The sequence below is a fragment of the Pseudocercospora fijiensis genome (genome assembly GCF_000340215.1).
Source record: "Pseudocercospora fijiensis CIRAD86 unplaced genomic scaffold MYCFIscaffold_4, whole genome shotgun sequence".
Taxonomy (NCBI): domain Eukaryota; kingdom Fungi; phylum Ascomycota; class Dothideomycetes; order Mycosphaerellales; family Mycosphaerellaceae; genus Pseudocercospora; species Pseudocercospora fijiensis.
Genome location: NW_006921535.1, coordinates 4,176,294 through 4,194,631, shown reverse-complemented (window position 1 = coordinate 4,194,631; position 18,338 = coordinate 4,176,294). Strand labels below are relative to the sequence as shown.

At 40.3% G+C, this 18,338-nt stretch overlaps 1 protein-coding gene across 1 annotated transcript; it reads right to left on the bottom strand.

Moving 5' to 3' along the window:
- Positions 1–110: 110 nt before the first annotated feature.
- Positions 111–18,332, bottom strand: MYCFIDRAFT_174889 (uncharacterized protein; the record flags this gene model as incomplete). Its single annotated transcript, XM_007928479.1, has 7 exons — positions 111–120; positions 10,049–10,072; positions 17,554–17,623; positions 17,662–17,757; positions 17,784–17,816; positions 17,849–18,065; positions 18,096–18,332. The coding sequence occupies 7 exons, from the start codon at positions 18,330–18,332 to the stop codon at positions 111–113; spliced, it is 687 nt and encodes a 228-aa protein (XP_007926670.1).
- Between the last annotated feature and the right edge of the window lie 6 nt (positions 18,333–18,338).

Sequence of the window (18,338 nt, the reverse complement as noted above, 5' to 3'; positions counted from 1 at the left end):
ATAGCGGTCGTATACTATCTTCTTCTTCCCTTAGTATATCGACGATATAGCTAAGCGTATTCCGAATAGTATTAACTATGCCTCTATTATTAATCGAGATAGCAGACCGGCTAATGCGGACTAATACAAGCACCTCGCATAAGGTGCTATTATATACTAGCCGATCCGACTAAGCGGTTTACGTAACACCGAGATTCCTAGTAAAGATATTAATAGGGACCTAGACTAGGATTAGGATAACGAGGATACTATTATCGTTCTAAGAGGCATAGGCATAGGCAAAGCTGTACTAGAAACCTAGGCTAAGGCTAATGCTAATACTAATACTAATGCTAATACTAATGCCTATACGCCTAGGCGTAAGAATTAGTCTAAGAATAATATAGAGAAGCGCAATAAGATCCCCGACATCTTCCGCTTGCTATTTAATAGCTAGTATATAGCGACGCCTCGATGCCTACGTACTATCCTTAATAAGCGATACTAGGAAGAGCTCCGATTATAGGATCCTAAGCAGACCCTAGATCGTAAGGATTGCTATAACATTATCTATAATTACGATCTAGACTCGGTATTCTAATAGAATAAACAGGTACTACGCCTACCGAAAGCCCTAGTTATACCGCATAAGGGCTCTAAGCAGTTCTTCTTACTACTATACCTATAGAAGTTCTTCGACTAGAAGGCTAACGAAGCTAGCGGCCGGTTTAATATATACTTCTTTACTCTTCTATCGAATACTCTTATCGAGGACCGATATATATAGAACCTCTATAATATAATACGGTACCCGGCGCTTAGCGACGTAGAAGAGGAATCGACTAGTATAAATAGAGAGGAAATGCTAGAGAGTGCGCTAGACTTCGATAACTAGTATTAGGCTAGCGGCGATAACCTTCGTAGTAAGCTAAAGCTCGGTAACGTCCTTCGGTGTATTAACTATAGCTTTCGCTAGGCCTTTACGGACTAGTAGGAGTACTACGAGGAGCGGAAGCGTAAGTAGGCCGAGCGAAAGAAGGCCTTAGAGGATACGATAGAAGTAGATAATAGCAATTCCGGCGACCTACTAACTTAGCCTCCGCCTATAGCCTAGAATCGTCTTCGCTAGCTATAACAGGATTCTAATAAGTCTCGCGACGCTAATATATCGCTAGTAAAGAAGGCTATCGTAGGCAATCGGAAGGCTAAGACTTAGGGGAAGCAGTCTTAGTCTTAACTAAAGGCGAAAGGCAAGCGTATAGGAGATCTAATCTAGGATAATAGTACTACGGCCTTATCTACTCGTATACTAATATAGCGGACACTACGCTGCCGGCGCTAATAAGAGGACGAGGATAGTAATTATAGCACTCTAATATCGGTCGCTAAGTCTGCTCTTCGTAAGGCTATAAGCAGTAATCGCCCGCGTCGTATACTATCGCTTACTCTAAAGGCACGAGAGAACCTTGCTCTTATTAGCGTAGACATCCTACCGGAGAACCTACTCGAGGAGAGCCTAACTCGTCGTAAGAAGAGATAGATGCCTAAGCTAGAATTAGCGCTAGAATAGCGCTAGAATAGTACTAGAATAGCACTAGAATAGCACTAGAATTAGCGCTAGAATTGGCGCTAGAATTGGCGCTAGAATTGGCGCTAGAAATAGTACTAGAATTAGTACTAGAATTGGTACTAGAATTAGCGCTAGAATTAGCACTAGAATTAGCGCTAGAATTGGCATTTAATAAGGTCCTTCCTTACTACCCTTCTATTATATCCTTATAAGCTCGCTAAGTCCTTATCCTATCTCCGGAAAAGTAAGCCGTAATACTACGCTCGATCGCGTTACTTCTATAAGAGCTAGCGTATAATGCCTAGTTAAGCTGCTTCTACGAGAGCTAGCGTATAATACCTAGTTAAGCTGCTTCTACGAGAGCTAGCGTATAATACCTAGTTAAGCTACTTCTACGAGAGCTAGCGTATAATACCTAGTTAAGTTGCTTCTACGAGAGCTAGCGTATAATGCCTAGTTAAGTTGCTTCTACGAGAGCTAGCGTATAATAAACCAGCTATAGCCTATACTAGAATTAGTACTAGCGCTAGAATTAGCACTAGAATTAGCATTTAATAAGGTCCTTCCTTACTACCCTTCTATTATATCCTTATAAGCTCGCTAAGCAGGCTCTTCTATTATATCCTTATAAGCTCGCTAAGCAGGCTCTTCTATCGTGTCCTTATAAGCTCGCTAAGTAGGCTTTTCTATTATATTCTTTGCGACGAGGGTTTATAGATAGTCGTAGGTATCGATAGTATATAAGAGCTAGGCGAGAAGCGTAAATTCGAGGAAGCGATAAGGATGCCGAGTCCCGCTAAGACCCCGGATTTAGTATAGTAGAGCGCTTAATTAGTAGGATTAAACGTTAAAGCTGCTTCCTTCCGCGCATTTACAATACCGACTTTACGACTTTTACGACTTTTATAATAGTATATTACTAATATAGCGAGATACGCCGATTGCGCGCATTTCTAGTAAATAGCGCTAACAAAAGTATCTAATACGATAACGACGGCCGCCTTAGGCACTAAGAACTGCCTCCGAAACCCGAGAAGTTACTAATACTAGCGAGAAGTTACTAGCGAGAAGTTACTAGCGAGAAGTTACTAGCTAGACTAGCGAGACTAGCACTATACTTATTGTACTATATACTCTTACAGACACTGTTACACTATAATATATATAGCAAGGATAGATATATAGGGCGATAACATATATCGAGCGCTTATAAAAGCACCCTTCGAGAAGCTACGACAGCCCTCTTACGTTAACGCCCTCTATTGCTTAGACTCTCCCTAGAACGATTATTCCGATAACTAGTTACTATACAAGGCAGAGAAAACGAACAGTAGCGTCCGAGGATCTAATTAACTAGCGGCACTAAGCGGCTGTAGAAGCACACACTCCGAAGTATACTAGCATTATATATAGCCTATATGCTACGCGTAATACGTAATAATTAACGCATTCTATTACTAACTATAGTACGTATAACCGAAGACAAGGTATATAGGACGGGACTTATTAAGCGAAATACGATAGCGATTGCTAAAGCGACACTTATTAGTACCTAGACAATAATAGAGTATAACCGCGCCCTAAGTGTTAGAGACACCGCGAAAAAAAAGGTTGTCGAGCGCGTTATAGTCGTATAGCAATATTAATACGCTTACTAGAATAGAAAAGGAGGCGTACTATAGTCGAATAACAGTCTTAATACGCTTTCGGATCGGTACGCACTATAGTCGAATAGTAGTCTTAATACGTAAAGGGCTGTAGTCGTATAGTAGTACTACAGTCGTATAGTAGTAAAGACTAAGACTAAGACTAAGCGCCTTCGGGCTTAAGTATACTAGAGGCCCTTACGCAACGACTAAGGTTATTATAACTAATAGTCCTAACGAAGGCGTTACGTCGACTTAACTAGATACGCGTATATTATCCTATAAAGAATCCGAACGTAGGAAGCCTATAGCCGCTACTTAAGGTATACCTTACTAAAGAGTTTTTACCGAGTTAGACCTATAGCAATACTACGAACCTATTAACCTACTTAGTAGGAGAGTCGCTATCGAGCCGCTACTTAAGGTATACCTTACTAAAGAGTTTTTACCGAGTTAGACCGTTAGCCGCATTATAGGTATACCTTACTAAAGAGTTTTTACCTCCGCTAATCTATCTAAGACCTCTATAGTTTGCACTAAGACTGCGATATTCTAATAAAACTATGCTCTTTCGGTTAAATGCGCAGTCGACGCCTACTAAAGCTATAGTATACCTACTCGCTAGGAGCACCTACTCGCTAGGAGAGTCGCCTTCGCAACGTCTTACGTCGGTAAAGCCTATCGGAGACCTTAAAAGAAGGACTAAATAAACTACCTGCCGAGGAACCTTAACTATTAGATAAGCGGCTCTATCGGTAGCAAGCCGTAGAACTAGTAAGGAATAGTGTTAATTGCTATAGAGCTACCTATATACGACAAAGAGGTATCGACACTATTATATACGCCGATAGCTAGTATATTGCTAGGGGTGTTAGTATATTAGTATATTAGTATATATAGAAGAAGAAGAAGAAGAAGTTAAACTAGGAAGCGTAGGTCTATATTAGCGTATCGTAGGTAAGGTTTGCCTCTACTAATAGGATTGCGCTATTTACGCTACAATAGCAAGGCAACAATAACAGCTATATATTATCGCACTTTTAACGCAATAGCCGCTAACTACTGCTAGTTAATACCTAAGGCTAGAATTGCTAGCGACTAGAGGCATAGGTAAGGACTTCGTATTAGGCTATAGCTAGTTTAAAAAGCTCTTCGGTACGATAATAGAATGTACTCTACGCTCGTTAGCCGACGCAGCTCTCTAGTCTACCGCTACTACTTCGCCGCTAACCGCTAGTTAGAGTAACGCTAGTTATTAAGCGATTATCGTACGCCTAGCCTAGCTAGCTATTAAACGATTATCGTACGCCTAGCTATTAAGCTATTATCGTACGCCTAGCCTAGCTAGCTATTAAACTATTATCGTACGCCTAGCCTAGCTAGCTATTAAACTATTATCGTACGCCTAGCCTAGCTAGCTATTAAACTATTATCGTACGCCTAGCCTAGCTAGCTATTAAACTATTATCGTACGCCTAGCCTAGCTAGCTATTAAGCTATTATCGTACGCCTAGCTAAACCCTTCGACTTTATAAGTACCCCCGACGAGGTACGTACTCTAGTCTACCGCTACTACTTCGCCGCTAGGCGCGCACTCTAGTCTACCGCTACTACTTCGCCGCTAACCGCACTTTTAACGCAATAGCCGCCCGCTACTAGTTTAGTGCCTAAGGCTATATACTAGGCTAGCGACTAGAAGCTAGGCTAGCGACTAGAAGCTAGGCTAGCGACTAGAAGCTAGGCTAGCGACTAGAAGCTATTAACGAGAGCTAAATAATAAATATATTAGATTAGATATACTTAGGCACCGAATATGCCGAATATAAAAGCTATTTTTATTTAATCCCTAATCGCTATAACACCCTAGTCTATAGCTATAGCTATTATAATAGCCTTATTATAATCTTAGTCTAGATCCTAATACTCGGTATAATCGAAACGGCTAGTAGTAGCAGCGGTCTCTTAGATAGCACTATATATAAGTATTAGGTCGTCGCAATCGTCTATTCTACTAGCGCTAGCATTACTAGTATCGTAAACTAGGTTACGATTAGTATCGTTAGACTATAGTATATCTAGATCTGCGAGTATTGCCCCGTATAGTATACCGCTAGCTATAGTAAAGAAGCCGAGATTGCTACTACTACTATCGCTATTTTTATCGTCGTCTCTGCCTAATACTACTCGGACATATCCTGCTAGTAGTAGACCGTCGCCTAGCTAAGTAAAGCTATTAGTATCTATATATAGCTTATCTGCCTAATTAATAGCTCTAGCACTAAGTAGACTATAATCTCCGCTATATCCGTTAGGGCTATAGCTACGAGTATCCGCGTTATCGATACTATCGACGCTATTATTACCTACCTCGCTCGTGCTTAAGGTTACGCCTCGAGAGCGGGCACTATATGCCTCGTTTAGAGCCTTAATAGCTAGTACTAGCTTGCTAATCCTAATCTACTAAATGTTATCCGAAAGGGTACAGTTATTATTAGTATCCTTGCTAACTAGCTATCGCTCTACGAAGCTATCTCGGAACAGCTTGTCGGCTATACTTAGTATATCGGTTACGGCGTTCTTATTAGTATAGTAATTAGTACCCTTAATACCGATCGCGGATATAAACATCTTCTTTAGTACTCGAGCTACGCGGCAATTACTAGCCTTCTTACGAGCGATAGCGGCTATATTATAGGTCGAGTTGCTAAAGTAGTTTAGATCTAGAGTTAGGTCGTTATTAATAAGCTTAATCTCTTTATCTACGGCGATACCTTTGCCTTGCTTACTAGAGGGGTTAACGATAGAAATAGCTATTAATACTCGGCGTAATAGCTATTCCTATTCTAGCAACTAGCGGAATTCTAGCATATGCTTCGCATAATTAGTCTAGTTCGTTCTAAGGAATAGAACGATAAGGTAGTCGACTATACGCTATAAATAACTAACGTCTATCTTATAGATAGCGGTGCGTATAGTTATAAGCTCCTCGATCTATATAAGTAATCGATATATAGTAGTATAATTAGCATCTTTAATAAGGACCTTATCCTCGCTAATATACTTATTCTACTATGCCTCCTTAGTAAATGCCTTCTTCTAGATATTCTCGACAATCTCTAGGTACTGCTCCGGCTCGAGGTTAGAGATAGCGGCTCTTAGCACCTCGATACGACTCTTCGACTTATCTACTATATAGTCTAATAAACCCTATAGGTCTATCTTATACTAGAAGTATATAGTAATACGGCTACGGAATATACGATATAGGAGATTTAAGATAAGGAAGTATTTAGGGTTCTTCTTACTAATACCCTTTATCGTATAGAATAAAGCATCGGTAGCTAAATAATAGGCAAGCTATACCTCCTCGGAGTTCTTATCGAAGTGCGTCTTAACGATGCCGTATACTTTATTTATATAGATATATAGCTAGCTAGGTACGATAACGCTCTAATCGTACTAGTCGTATAGGCGCCCTAACTCGACGCCTTCTGCCTAGTAGCTATTAAAGCGGGCATATATTATCTAGTCTCCGACAATTAGATACAAACGAGCCTTCCTATCTCGATTCTAATCCCGATCGCCGAAGTCCTTATCCTCGTCGAGCTATATATTATAGATAAAGATATCCTTTAGAACCTCCTTAGATCTAGCAATCGATACCTTATCGTTTATTAATAGCTTTATTAGTACGAGGTCGGTAGCTTCTTCCGGATCTATAATATCGATTAATAGCTATACTAAGCGCTCGGTTTTAGTACCTAGGCGGATATACTAAGTACTAATTCCTATCGCTACATTAACACTCTCCGTAATAGTCGACTAATATCGTGCCTCGAAATCGTAATCCTCGAACATACCCTTTAGCTCTAGTCTAAATATAATACCTAAAGCCTAGTCGATATAGTATAACGAGAGGTGCTTTCGGGTTCTATTCTTCGCGTTCTAGGCAAGGTTCTCTAGGATGTGTTTATAGCTAAGCTCCGAGTTTAAATTAATTATATCCTTAGTTAAACCTTCTACTAGAATACGCTCGTTAATACCGATATAGGAGGTAGTTATATTTAGCATCTCCGTACGGTTACCCTACTTCTAGACGCCCTAGCGGTTCTTCTGCTTTACGAGGTTGTCGTATACCGTAAAACTCCGCTTATCTCGAGCTATTACAACGATACGCTAATCCTAGACCGCCTCTATCTTCCGCATTAACACTTAAATCGTCCGAGCGGCACTAGAAAGGCCTATATTGTTAATAACACTAATAACGTAGTATAGTACGCCGCTAGTAACTAGGTATAGTCCGAATTGCTTGCCGAAAATCGAGGCCTTCTTTAGGGAGATCGAGCGGACAGCTATCTATATTATTACTATAATACGCTTACGGAGGCGATCCTGCTTATATAGCAGACTATCCTCCTTGCCGATTAGAATCTTCTTGTTTAGAAGCAGCTTATATAGAAGATCAACCTAGGTCGGCGTAGTCTCTTCGATAATACTATATATCTCTAGTAGGTTAATATCCTTTATCGAATCTTCCGGATTGTACTAGTTAAAGAATTGCTTACTAACGAGCTTCTTTAGCTTATTACGAATAACTCGAGCCGAGAAGACATACTTATATTTAAGAGCAGCTATAGACTAGCGGATATAGTTACGATAGGTCCTATTTAGCTTCTCGCTATAGCTATTAAATGTTTAAGAGTAGCTATAGACTAGCGGATATAGTTGCGATAGGTCCTATTTAGCTTCTCGCTATAGCTATTAAATATTATTATCTACTGCTTAGGTAGCAGCTTAGTACGCTTTATCTCTCCGAAGATATTAGTATATTTCTACTCGCGGGTACGACGCTAACTACGAATGCGGTAGGTGCCTCGAGTCGTCCGGTTTTGCTAGAAACGTCCGCCGCGTCGACAACCTATAGTAGTAGTAGCTTCTTCTACGAGTCGAGTTTGTTATCAAGTCTAGCGGCGCGGAGCTACTACGCTAGTATCCTCCGCATTTTCCTTATCTACGAGTTTATCGCTATTATCCTTCTCTATATTACTAAACGGATCGATAGCCTTATCTTCTTCGATAGGAGCCTCTTCCGCCTCTTCTAATACAATATTATTATCGCTAAGATCCTCCTACTTATATGTTTCCGCCTTATATATATCCTTATTAGCGACCGCCTAGAATAGAGCCGCTCTACGTACCTCTTCGTCGCTAGTAGCCTCCTTATTAGTAGCTATCTAGCGGTCTACCTCGATACGTTGCTAGTCTATATTAAGCGCGGCTTATATACTAGCATCTGCCTCGGAATCTAGGTTTAATTTAGATAATAGCTTAGACAACTTATTCGGGTATAGATTTAGCGGTAGGCTAGAAAGCGCACTTAGTAGGTCTAGTAGGTCGGAGTCTAGTAGGTCGACGTCGGATATATTAGCGGTAGACGCGAGTGCTAAATACGAGTACTAAATGCGAGTACTAAATGCGAGTACTAAATATAAGTACTAGATACGAGGCGGAAGAAGCTAAGAGCAAGAAGAATGTAAGAAGGGTCTGTTAGTAGGTAGATAGGGTAGTAGTAGGTATAGGTAGTATTCGATAAGGAGCTAGGAGGAGAGGGAGGAAGGTAGGCAAGTTAGCCTATTGCTAAGCACTAAGCCCTGCCTAAGGCACTAAGACCCTAGCTTCACTTAGTCTAGTTACATGCCAATTACGTGTAGCCTCTTTAGCCCTAACATACGCTTCCTTTCTAAAGGCCGCGCCCTCGTAGCCTACCTATGTTTTACGACCTCTATTGCCGCTAACTTAGCGAGTCTAATAAGCTGCTTAGCCCGCGCTAAATTAAACACTTAACTACCTAATTATGTAACTATATTAAACCTTACCTCTAAACAACACAATATACAACTCTAACTGCGCTATCTCTATATATAATAAACTATAAAGTAATATATATCTATAAGAATTAAAGGCCTTCGACTAATTATAATACGAGCGCGTCTTCCCTACTATAATAGGTAGACGTACGAGGTATTATAGCACTGCCTCCGTTCTAAGTAATATCGTATCGAGTTCTTTGCGTCTACTCTTAAAAGACCTAGCAATGTCCGCTTCCGAGAGTTGTCCGCTTCCGAGGGTTTGTTCTTATTATTACGAGGGCTATTATTTACTGTCGTGGTTTTACTAGCCCTAATTAGTTAGGTTTGGCAGCCTTTAAGTGTTAACTAATTATATCTTTTTAAAAAACTTAGTTCTTCTAGTTTCTATAGGTAAAGGCTATTATAAGTATAGTAGTAGAGGTTCGCCTCGCTTAAAGGGTTAGATAGATCGAGGAGTAACCTATTATCCGCAAGATCGACCCCGGCTAGCTTAGCTCTATAGTTTTGCCCTTAGTTAGTTAGTCTATTAGTCGCTTAATCTTTTAAGCGGCTTAAAGTTTTAATTAAAGTTTTGATTAAAGTTTTAATTAAAGGTGCCTTAGGCTCGTAGTGTAGGTAAGGTTGTGTCCGTAGGTGCAGTAATAGTAGCAAGTGATGTTAATAATAGCGGCGCTAGTCGTCTTAGCGCCAACTTTACCTTCTTCTAATTTCCTTCTTTAACTAATAACAACTCGGCAACACCGTTACTAATATAGCGGTATCTTTCCTTTCTTAAATAGCAATACACTCCGCAACACCGTTACTAATATAGCCGCGCCAGCTATCTTCTAATATACCGTTATTCGTACGCGCGCGCGTATTCTCGTCGATTACCTAGGCCTCGAGGCCTCGGTAGAATAAAGGAATAAGAGGTAGAGTCTTTAAAAGAGCAGTAACTAATTAACGCGTCGTAGCGCGCTTGTTAACACTCGGTACGCGTTCACTATAGTAGTGTAGTCTCATTGTCTCTTGTTGCTAACAATTGCTTGCCTCTAATTAGTTAGCTAATAGCACCCTAGGGGTAGCATTAATCCTAGGCCTTAATAGTAACATTATAAGCTTTTAGCCTTCTTCTTGTTCTTTACGCTAGTCTAATACTTATCTAACAACTCGGTTATGTCCTTAAAGGAACCTTTAGCTTCCTATAAGTCCTATTTAGGTGAATAGCCTTGCTATCTTAATAGGTACTCCTTCTTGCCTTTCCTAGTCCGGTACTATAGGATACGTTCTATAGACTATAGCTCCTTACTATCCGCTAGTATGTCTTCGTGTTCTATAGGGGCTTTATCCCCTTCGCGTAGGTAGTACGGCTTAAGGAGGGATATATAGAAGGTGTTATAGATAGTATAATAAGGTAGGAGCTACAACTAATAGGCCTGTATGCCCTTAGCCTCTCGAATACGGAATAGGCTAATATATCTTAGTGCGAGCTTGGGCCTTGTTTTGCTATTAGGTAATAGATGTTTACGGATGCGGAGGTTCTTTATACTAAGCATAACCATATCGCCTTGCTTAAAGGTTATTAGTATATAGCGCTTATCGTAGTAGGTCTTTTAGTACTCTTAAGCCTTTATTAACTTCTCGGCTATCTTAGCATAGATTTCTCGCATCTTCTAAACCCTCTTAATAGCCGCTAGTATTTCGGGTACTTAACGCGCTTCCCTTTCCTTACGCTCGGCCTCGAGCGAGGTAAATAGGTCTTGTAGTAAGGCAGCGTTCTAGCCTATTATAGCAAAATAAGGGGAGACCTTAGTAGATAAGTAGACACTGTTATTGTATACGAATTCAGCTAGTTGTAGGAGGTTGACCTAGTCCTCGGGGTTCTTATTAATGTAACTGCGCAGGTACTGCTATAGGGTAGCATTCTGCCTCTCTGTTTGACCGTTAGTCTATAGATAGAAGGCTATTAATAGCCGATGCTTCAGTCTTAGCTACAAGCAAATCTCGCTCTAATAGTAAGATGTTAGTATCGATCTACGATCGGATACGATCCCCTTAGGGGTTCCCTAATAGGTATAGAAGATGTTAGTCTATAGCGCCTCTACTATATTAATAGCAGTCTAATCCTTGCGAGTAGGAATGTAGCGAGCACCCTTAATAAATCGGTCTATAACGACTAGTATAGCGTTAAAGACGTCTTTGCTTCCTCTTCGCTTAGTAGGGGGAAGACCTGTAATAAAGTCTATTATAAGCTCTGCAAAAGGCTTCTTTAGAACAGGGAGTAAAGACAACTCGCCGAATAGTAAGTGCTTTAGTGCTTTGACTCGCTAGTATACTATATAGGTCTGTATATACTCCTTTATATGCCGCTTACTATTTGGCTAGTAGTATATGCGCGATAGTAACTCGTACGACCTCTCTATGCTATAGTAACTAGCGAGCTTACTATTATAGTGCCTCTTTAAAAGCTCTTGTCTAATCGATTGTTTAGCGGGGACATAGTATCTGCCCTTAAACTTTAAGTAACCCTTATCGTCGATCGACTAATTATTGTTACTCTTACTAGATCGAGTCGCCCGCCTACTTATAAGCTTATTAATACGCTCGACAGCAAAGGCGTCCCTCTACTAAGCACGTAACAGCTTACCTATAAACAATTAACTATCCCTATTTGCAAGGTTATTTAACAGCACCCTTGCTATTAAACGAGGTACGTATTATATGCATCTAATAGTACTAGCAGCCGGAACTACTACAACCTCTTCTGCAGTGCTATCGCTATAGATAGCAATATCTTTAATCGAGTTATTATAGCTCGAGCGATCTACGTCCTTCTTAACGTGCACTAGAAGAACGACAACTTCGCTATAGTATTTGTTGCCGCTGCGGGGTCCGGAAGTCCGCTTATCCTACGCTTACTTATTAACAATACGGGCTATAGCAATCTTATACTGCAGGGTTAGAAACAATAAATTAATGTACTAAGTTTCGCTATCGTAATTAGGTCGCCTCGATAGGCTATTAGTAGGGTTACTTACGCCTAGCCGATATAATATATTAAAATCAAACCCGGCGAGGTAGACGGCCTATCTAGCCTGTCGACCTATAACCCTAGTAACCTTAGTAATGCTACGGAGGTTGTTATAGTCTATATAGACCTAAATAGTGTGCTATGCACTATCGAGATAGTGCCTCTAATACTTAAAGGCCTCGATAATAGCTAGGAGCTCTTGCTCGTAGGTCTCGTAGCGACGCTCTATATCGATTATCTTTTGTAAAAAGAAGGCAATTAGGTGCTAGTAATAGTCCTTATCTAATTGCTATAACATAATAGCCGATATAGCGAACTGTAAAGCGTTAGTCTTAATACGGATCTGCTTGCTTAGTATAAAATAGTATAGTAAGGGGACTTTAGTAAACCGCTTCTTTAGACCGTTAAAAGCGGCTTATATCTTGTTAGTCTATTTGAACTCTCTAGACGGGTTGGCCTTGGTTTTAGTAAGCTTAGTTAGGGGCATTATATACCGTAAATAGCCCTTAATAAAGCGGCGGTAGAAATTAGCGAAGCCGAGGAACAATTAAAGCTCCTTAATAGACGTAGGAATAGGCTATTTAGTAATTGTTTTAATCCGATTAGGATCAGCCTTAATACCCTCGGTTAATACGAGGAAGCTAAGGAATAATACCTCCTTAGTAGCAAAGGTGCATTTAGAAGGTTTGCAATATAGTCTATAGGCTTATAGGCGGTCGAGGACCTTGCGCACTACGGCCTAGTGTTCTACAATATTAGGTAAGTGTATATAAACTAGGATGTTATCTAGGTAAACTATATAGAGGTGATCTAATAGGCCTAATAGGGCCCGATTAATATAGGACTAGAATGTAGTAGGGGCATTAGCTAGCCTAAATAGTATAACTAAGTACTCGAAATAGCTATAGCGAGTGCGAAAGGCTGTCTTCTATTTATCGCCCTTACGAATACGAATGCGGTAATAGGCGTCCTTAATGTCTAATATAGTATAGTAGTAGGTACTAGAAAGGCGATCGAGGGTCTTATTAATAAGAGGAAGTAGATAGCGATCTTTAATAGTAATAGCATTAAGCCTACGATAATCGATATAGAGGCGTAGGCTACTATCCTTCTTTAGTACGAACAGGATAGGGGCACTAGTAGGGCTGTTACTATACTGTATCCTGCTATTAGCTAGGTTTTCCTCTAGGTACTTACGTAATATAGCAAGCTCTCGCTTACTAAGGTTATAGAGGGGTCTAAAAGGGACCTCTTTACCCTCTATAATATCAATCTTATAATCCGTCTCTTTAAATATAGGCAATGTCGATGCTAGGTAGTGTTTAAATACATTAATATAGGTCTCTCGGATAGGCTCTAGTATATAAGCAAGCTAATTAGGATTATTAGGGGGCACAGGTTTATCGTTATTACTACCGAGCAAATCGGCAGTCGGATTAGCTAAGGCGGAGGCTAGTATTAGGTTGCTAATAAACAGGACCCTAATATCGTTAGGGCACTCGCTAATATTAATATGTTTAATATCCTCTTTCCTAGCGATTCCAAATCGCTACTTCTAAATGCCTAAGTCTATAGCTATAGCGTAGTACTTAAGAATAGGGTTGCTAATAACAATAGTAGCTCCCCTATATAGGTTGTCTATATCTACTACGTAGGCAGTGAAGTCTAGTAGGCGTTCATTTCCGAGGTCGTCCTTTAGAGCTATAGGAATATAGTAGGCCCTATAGGTCAAGTGCCGAGCGTTATTAAACCAAGCAAGGGTTAGTAGGTTAGTCTTCGGCAGTTATCGAAGGTCTAATTGCTTAGCTAGGCAATAGCTAATAAGGGCACTAACTGAATTTCCTAGATCTAGTATAACCTTAGTTTAATAGGTAGTGCCCTTCGTATCCTATATAAGGCAGGAGCGTATTATAGCTAGTACAATGTCGATAGTCTTACGCCGCACAAGGCTAATAGTTAGTGCGGCGCTTACTCTTTTTTCGACTATTAAAAGAGCCGACTAGGATAGCATTAGCGGCTAAAAGGTGTTTCCTATACTTAGCGGAAGCACGGTTAATTCGGGCCTAGTCCTTAGGTTTGTCGCATTAGCCTAGTAGATAGCTAGTACTATTACAATTAAAGCACTTCAATCCGGTCGGGAGATTATTGCCGTAGCTGTTATTACTGCTATTATTAGTCGAGCGGTTAGCATTATAGGGATACGAGCCCCTTCTACGGCCCCTATCGCGGCCTCCTCTATATAGCTAGCGGCTACGGCCTCTTCTACGATCGTTACTATTCCTATTGTTAGCATTGTTGTCCTAGTAGGAACCTTAGTTTCCTCCGCGGCTACGGTTGCTACGGTTAGTACTAGCTAGTCGGATCCTCGATTCTAGTCGTTATTAGAGCTAAATAGCCCGTTCGGCTGTTTCTACTTCGACTATGAATTAGATGCGTGTTAGATTAGCTTATTCGAACACACGGCGACGGTCCAATTCGAGGATAAGCTCCTATCTAAGTTTTAGGCGTATCTCGGAGATCTATATAGAATTAGTCTTAGGCGGAAGGTCGTCTTTAAGGGTTTTTAAATAGGCTTTAAATAAGCGAGCCGATTGATTAGTCTTCTATTTAGCTCGAAGATACAGGTCCTAAGCGTATTGTTGCCTTAGTATAGGGTTTCTAAGGGTGTCTAGTATAATAGTTTTGTAGGTTTGCTACTAAACAGCAGTCTAGTTATTAAGGGAGTCGAAATAGTTATCCTATATACGCTTTAGGTCGCTATTGATGTACTATATAGCGTATACGACTAAGGAATAGTCGTCTAGTAGCGCTCTTAGTGCGTTGCGCTAGTTAAGTTTATAGTTACGAATGTAGTCGTTATACTGCTTCCGACTAGAGCTATTAAATACAGTGCAGTCCTTGAGTTTAGCATCCTTCTTTTAGATAGGTAGTAAAGAAGGTCCTGCTATTGGCTTAGCAGTAGTTGTTAGAGATTCCTAGAGGCAGCGAATCTCGAGAAGATTATCCTTTAGCTATTGTTCTTAACGCAAGGCAGTAAGCCTGTTTTAGGTAGCTTCTTAAAGTCTCGCTACTAGTTAGGGACTAAAGGCTAGCTAGCTATATCGACGGTTAACAATATTGTTAAGAATGTCGTCGACAGGCAATTCTAGGTCGTTACCTAGAATTGTAGGTTCTTCTTTAGCAGGTCCTATAGTAGGCTCTTCGGTAGGAGGCACTTTAGTAGGTGCTCTAGTAGGCACTTTAGTAGGCACTGTGCTACTAGTATTGTCGTTGCTAGCGCTACTAGCGGCAGTACGGTTATTGTTTCGTAACGAGCCGGCTATTATAATAAGGGGTAATACTAATAATGTATTATTAGCCCCTAAGATACGGATATAGCGGAATTAGTAGATATTAGTCTAGTATAATTAACTCAGTGTAATAGGCCGTATAGAAGGCCTTGCTTAATAATTGGTACGGTTACTTCGATAGAATAGTACGTATAGGTCCCGTTCTTCGGGCGTAATATAGTTAGATTAGTCTTGTTCGTAGCTATACCGCTAAAAGCTTAAAATAAGGACTATCTAGCTGCTACCCTTAAAGGGTAGATCGAATACTGTATAAGAAGGGTCTGTTAGCAGGTAGATAGGGTAGTAGTAGGTACAGGTAGTATTCGATAAGGAGCTAGGAGGAGAGGGAGGAAGGTAGGCAAGTTAGCCTATTGCTAAGCACTAAGCCCTGCCTAAGGCACTAAGACCCTAGCTTTACTTAGTCTAGTTACATGCCAATCACGTATAGCCTCTTTAGCCCTAATAAAGAAGAAGAAGAAGAAGAAGAAGAAGAAGAAGAAGAAGAAGAAGAAGAAGGGCGGCAGCCCGATATTATACCCGTAGCTTAAAACGGCAAAGCCCTATTGCCTTTAGGCCTACTTAAATAAAGAGCGTATAAACGAGGCCTTTTTTTAAATTACTAATAGCGACATACGACACACGATATACGATACACGATATACGACATACGACACACGATATACGATATACGATATATAGAGTAAGTCTGCCTTAACCCGTATCCGAAGCCGAATAAGACTGTGTTTTAGGAGCTTGCTTATCTAAGCGCGGCAAACGATAGCCTATAGGAAGTCGACTGCAAGAAGCCTTCTATAGAAGGCCGACTATAGAAGGCCGCCTATACGCAGGATCTTCTATAGCTTAGTATATAACCGAGAATATTAGTAGACAATATACTAGTGCTAGCTTTCGGTACTAGCTTTTTATACTAGCTTTTTATGCTAGCCTCGAGCTAGCTAAATAACCTCCGCTACTTAGATACAATATAACAATACTACGCTTTATACAAATATAGCTTATATTAAAGTAATTAAGAATTAGCTATTCTAGAACCTCCGAGTTATTACTTATCGAGATCCGAAGGTCTTATTACGAGTACCTAGCTTAGCTCCGCTTAAGAGCTAGCAGATAGCAGGCATATATTTTCTCGATATATGGCTTATATAAACAGTACTTAGGAATAGCCGGTCTACAACCTCCTAGTTATAGATATGTATATTTCCTATATTAGATATTAGGTAGCAGCGCTCTATAACAATCCGTCGTATACGTATATCTACCCGTAGTAAGGATTGCTTGTTTTCTTTATAACTATACGTCGTATTTAAATATTATATATATAGAATAACTTAGAAATAGCAGGGCTATAATATATATATATCAAATTATAGTATTCTACGCTAGTTAGTAATCTTTTATTTTTATAAGGATAATACTATAGATTTAGCACATTTGTCCTTAGACCCTTGCTAGCGTAAGGAGGTTAGTATAGTTTAGTATATAGGTATATAGGTCTAGTCGCGTAGTAGTCCGATATAGAATAGTTAGAGGTAGAAGGTAGAAGGTAGAAGGTAGAAGGTAGAAGGTAGAAGGTAGTAAAGGTAGTAGTTAGAAAGAGCCTACTACCTACTATACTAAAAACCTCCTTGCGCTTAAATAGTAAGGGGCTAAAACGGAGATAGGATAGAGTTTGCCCTAGCACCGCCCTAAGGCTATAGTCTACCGGAAGGTGCATAACGGTTTAACCTGTCTTTCTAACTGTACTACTAGAGATTATATTAGGAGTAAAGTCCGGGTTGTTATAAATGCTAAGCTTTTACAGGCAGATCTAAGATAGGACTACTAAGCATAGTTGTTAATTGTTAATTAATTACAATTACATACTAAATATTATAATTACAACTAATTGTAAGTAATTAATTATATAATTATAATTATAATTACAAGATTAGGGTAAGCTAGGGCAAGCAGCCTGCCTAAGGCTAAGTAAGCATAATTTAGACCTACTTTAGTAAAGGAGCGACGTACTATTTCTACCTAGGTAGGCAATAAATATACTTTATACCTAGAAGAACTTATATATTAAGGATGCCAATATACAGCGAGCTTATCGCCTTGTTTAGAAGGCTAATATAGCCTAGAAAGACACATCCTCGTCGGAGGAAGTGATTGCGTGATTATAATCACAATTATTTTGCCGGGAATCATAACCACAATCACTGTGATTGTGAGTGATTATGTGATTAATCCAATCAACAATCAACAACTATGCTGCTGAGCACAGACGTGAATGCGAGAGAAGCGGATGAAAATTCTTGGTGCAGCCCGATTCGAAGCTCCAAAGGGTCACTATCTCTACAAAAAAGTCCCGAAAACCACCTGAGACTGCCAATGTTTCAACCAGAATCTTGTCTGACATTCGCGAACAAGCAATCTTTCATCACAGTGCTTGCTATATTCAAACCGGTCAGATACTGCATGCCGTGTCATTTCTCCATGCACCGCCGAAGACATTTCTTGCGTCACCGAAGCACAATCGATTTTCGCGACTTTCTCAAGTGTGATGTTCGAAGTCACTTGCTGCCCTGCATTTCGTATTCCGAAGATGAGGTTGTTACTTACTTTGAGGCGCTTGCGCATCAAAGAGCTTCGACGCTCTTGCTACATTTGAGAGCGGGTGTAGAGGAGAACTCTGGATGCATACACCTTCTGCACATCGACTAGGTACTCAGATGCTGAATCCCACGTACTATGTCCTGATGGGACGTAACTTGGCTTTGTGAAGCTAACCGTAAAGTCCGAGTCTGGCTCAACGCTGACTGTGAACTCCCAGGTTATGTTGCGAAGTTCTGGTGAGAGGCCGAGTAGTCTACAGGTTATTTGTGGGTCGGCTGGTGTCGCCCAGATGTCAATCTTCTTCCGACCCATGGCAGC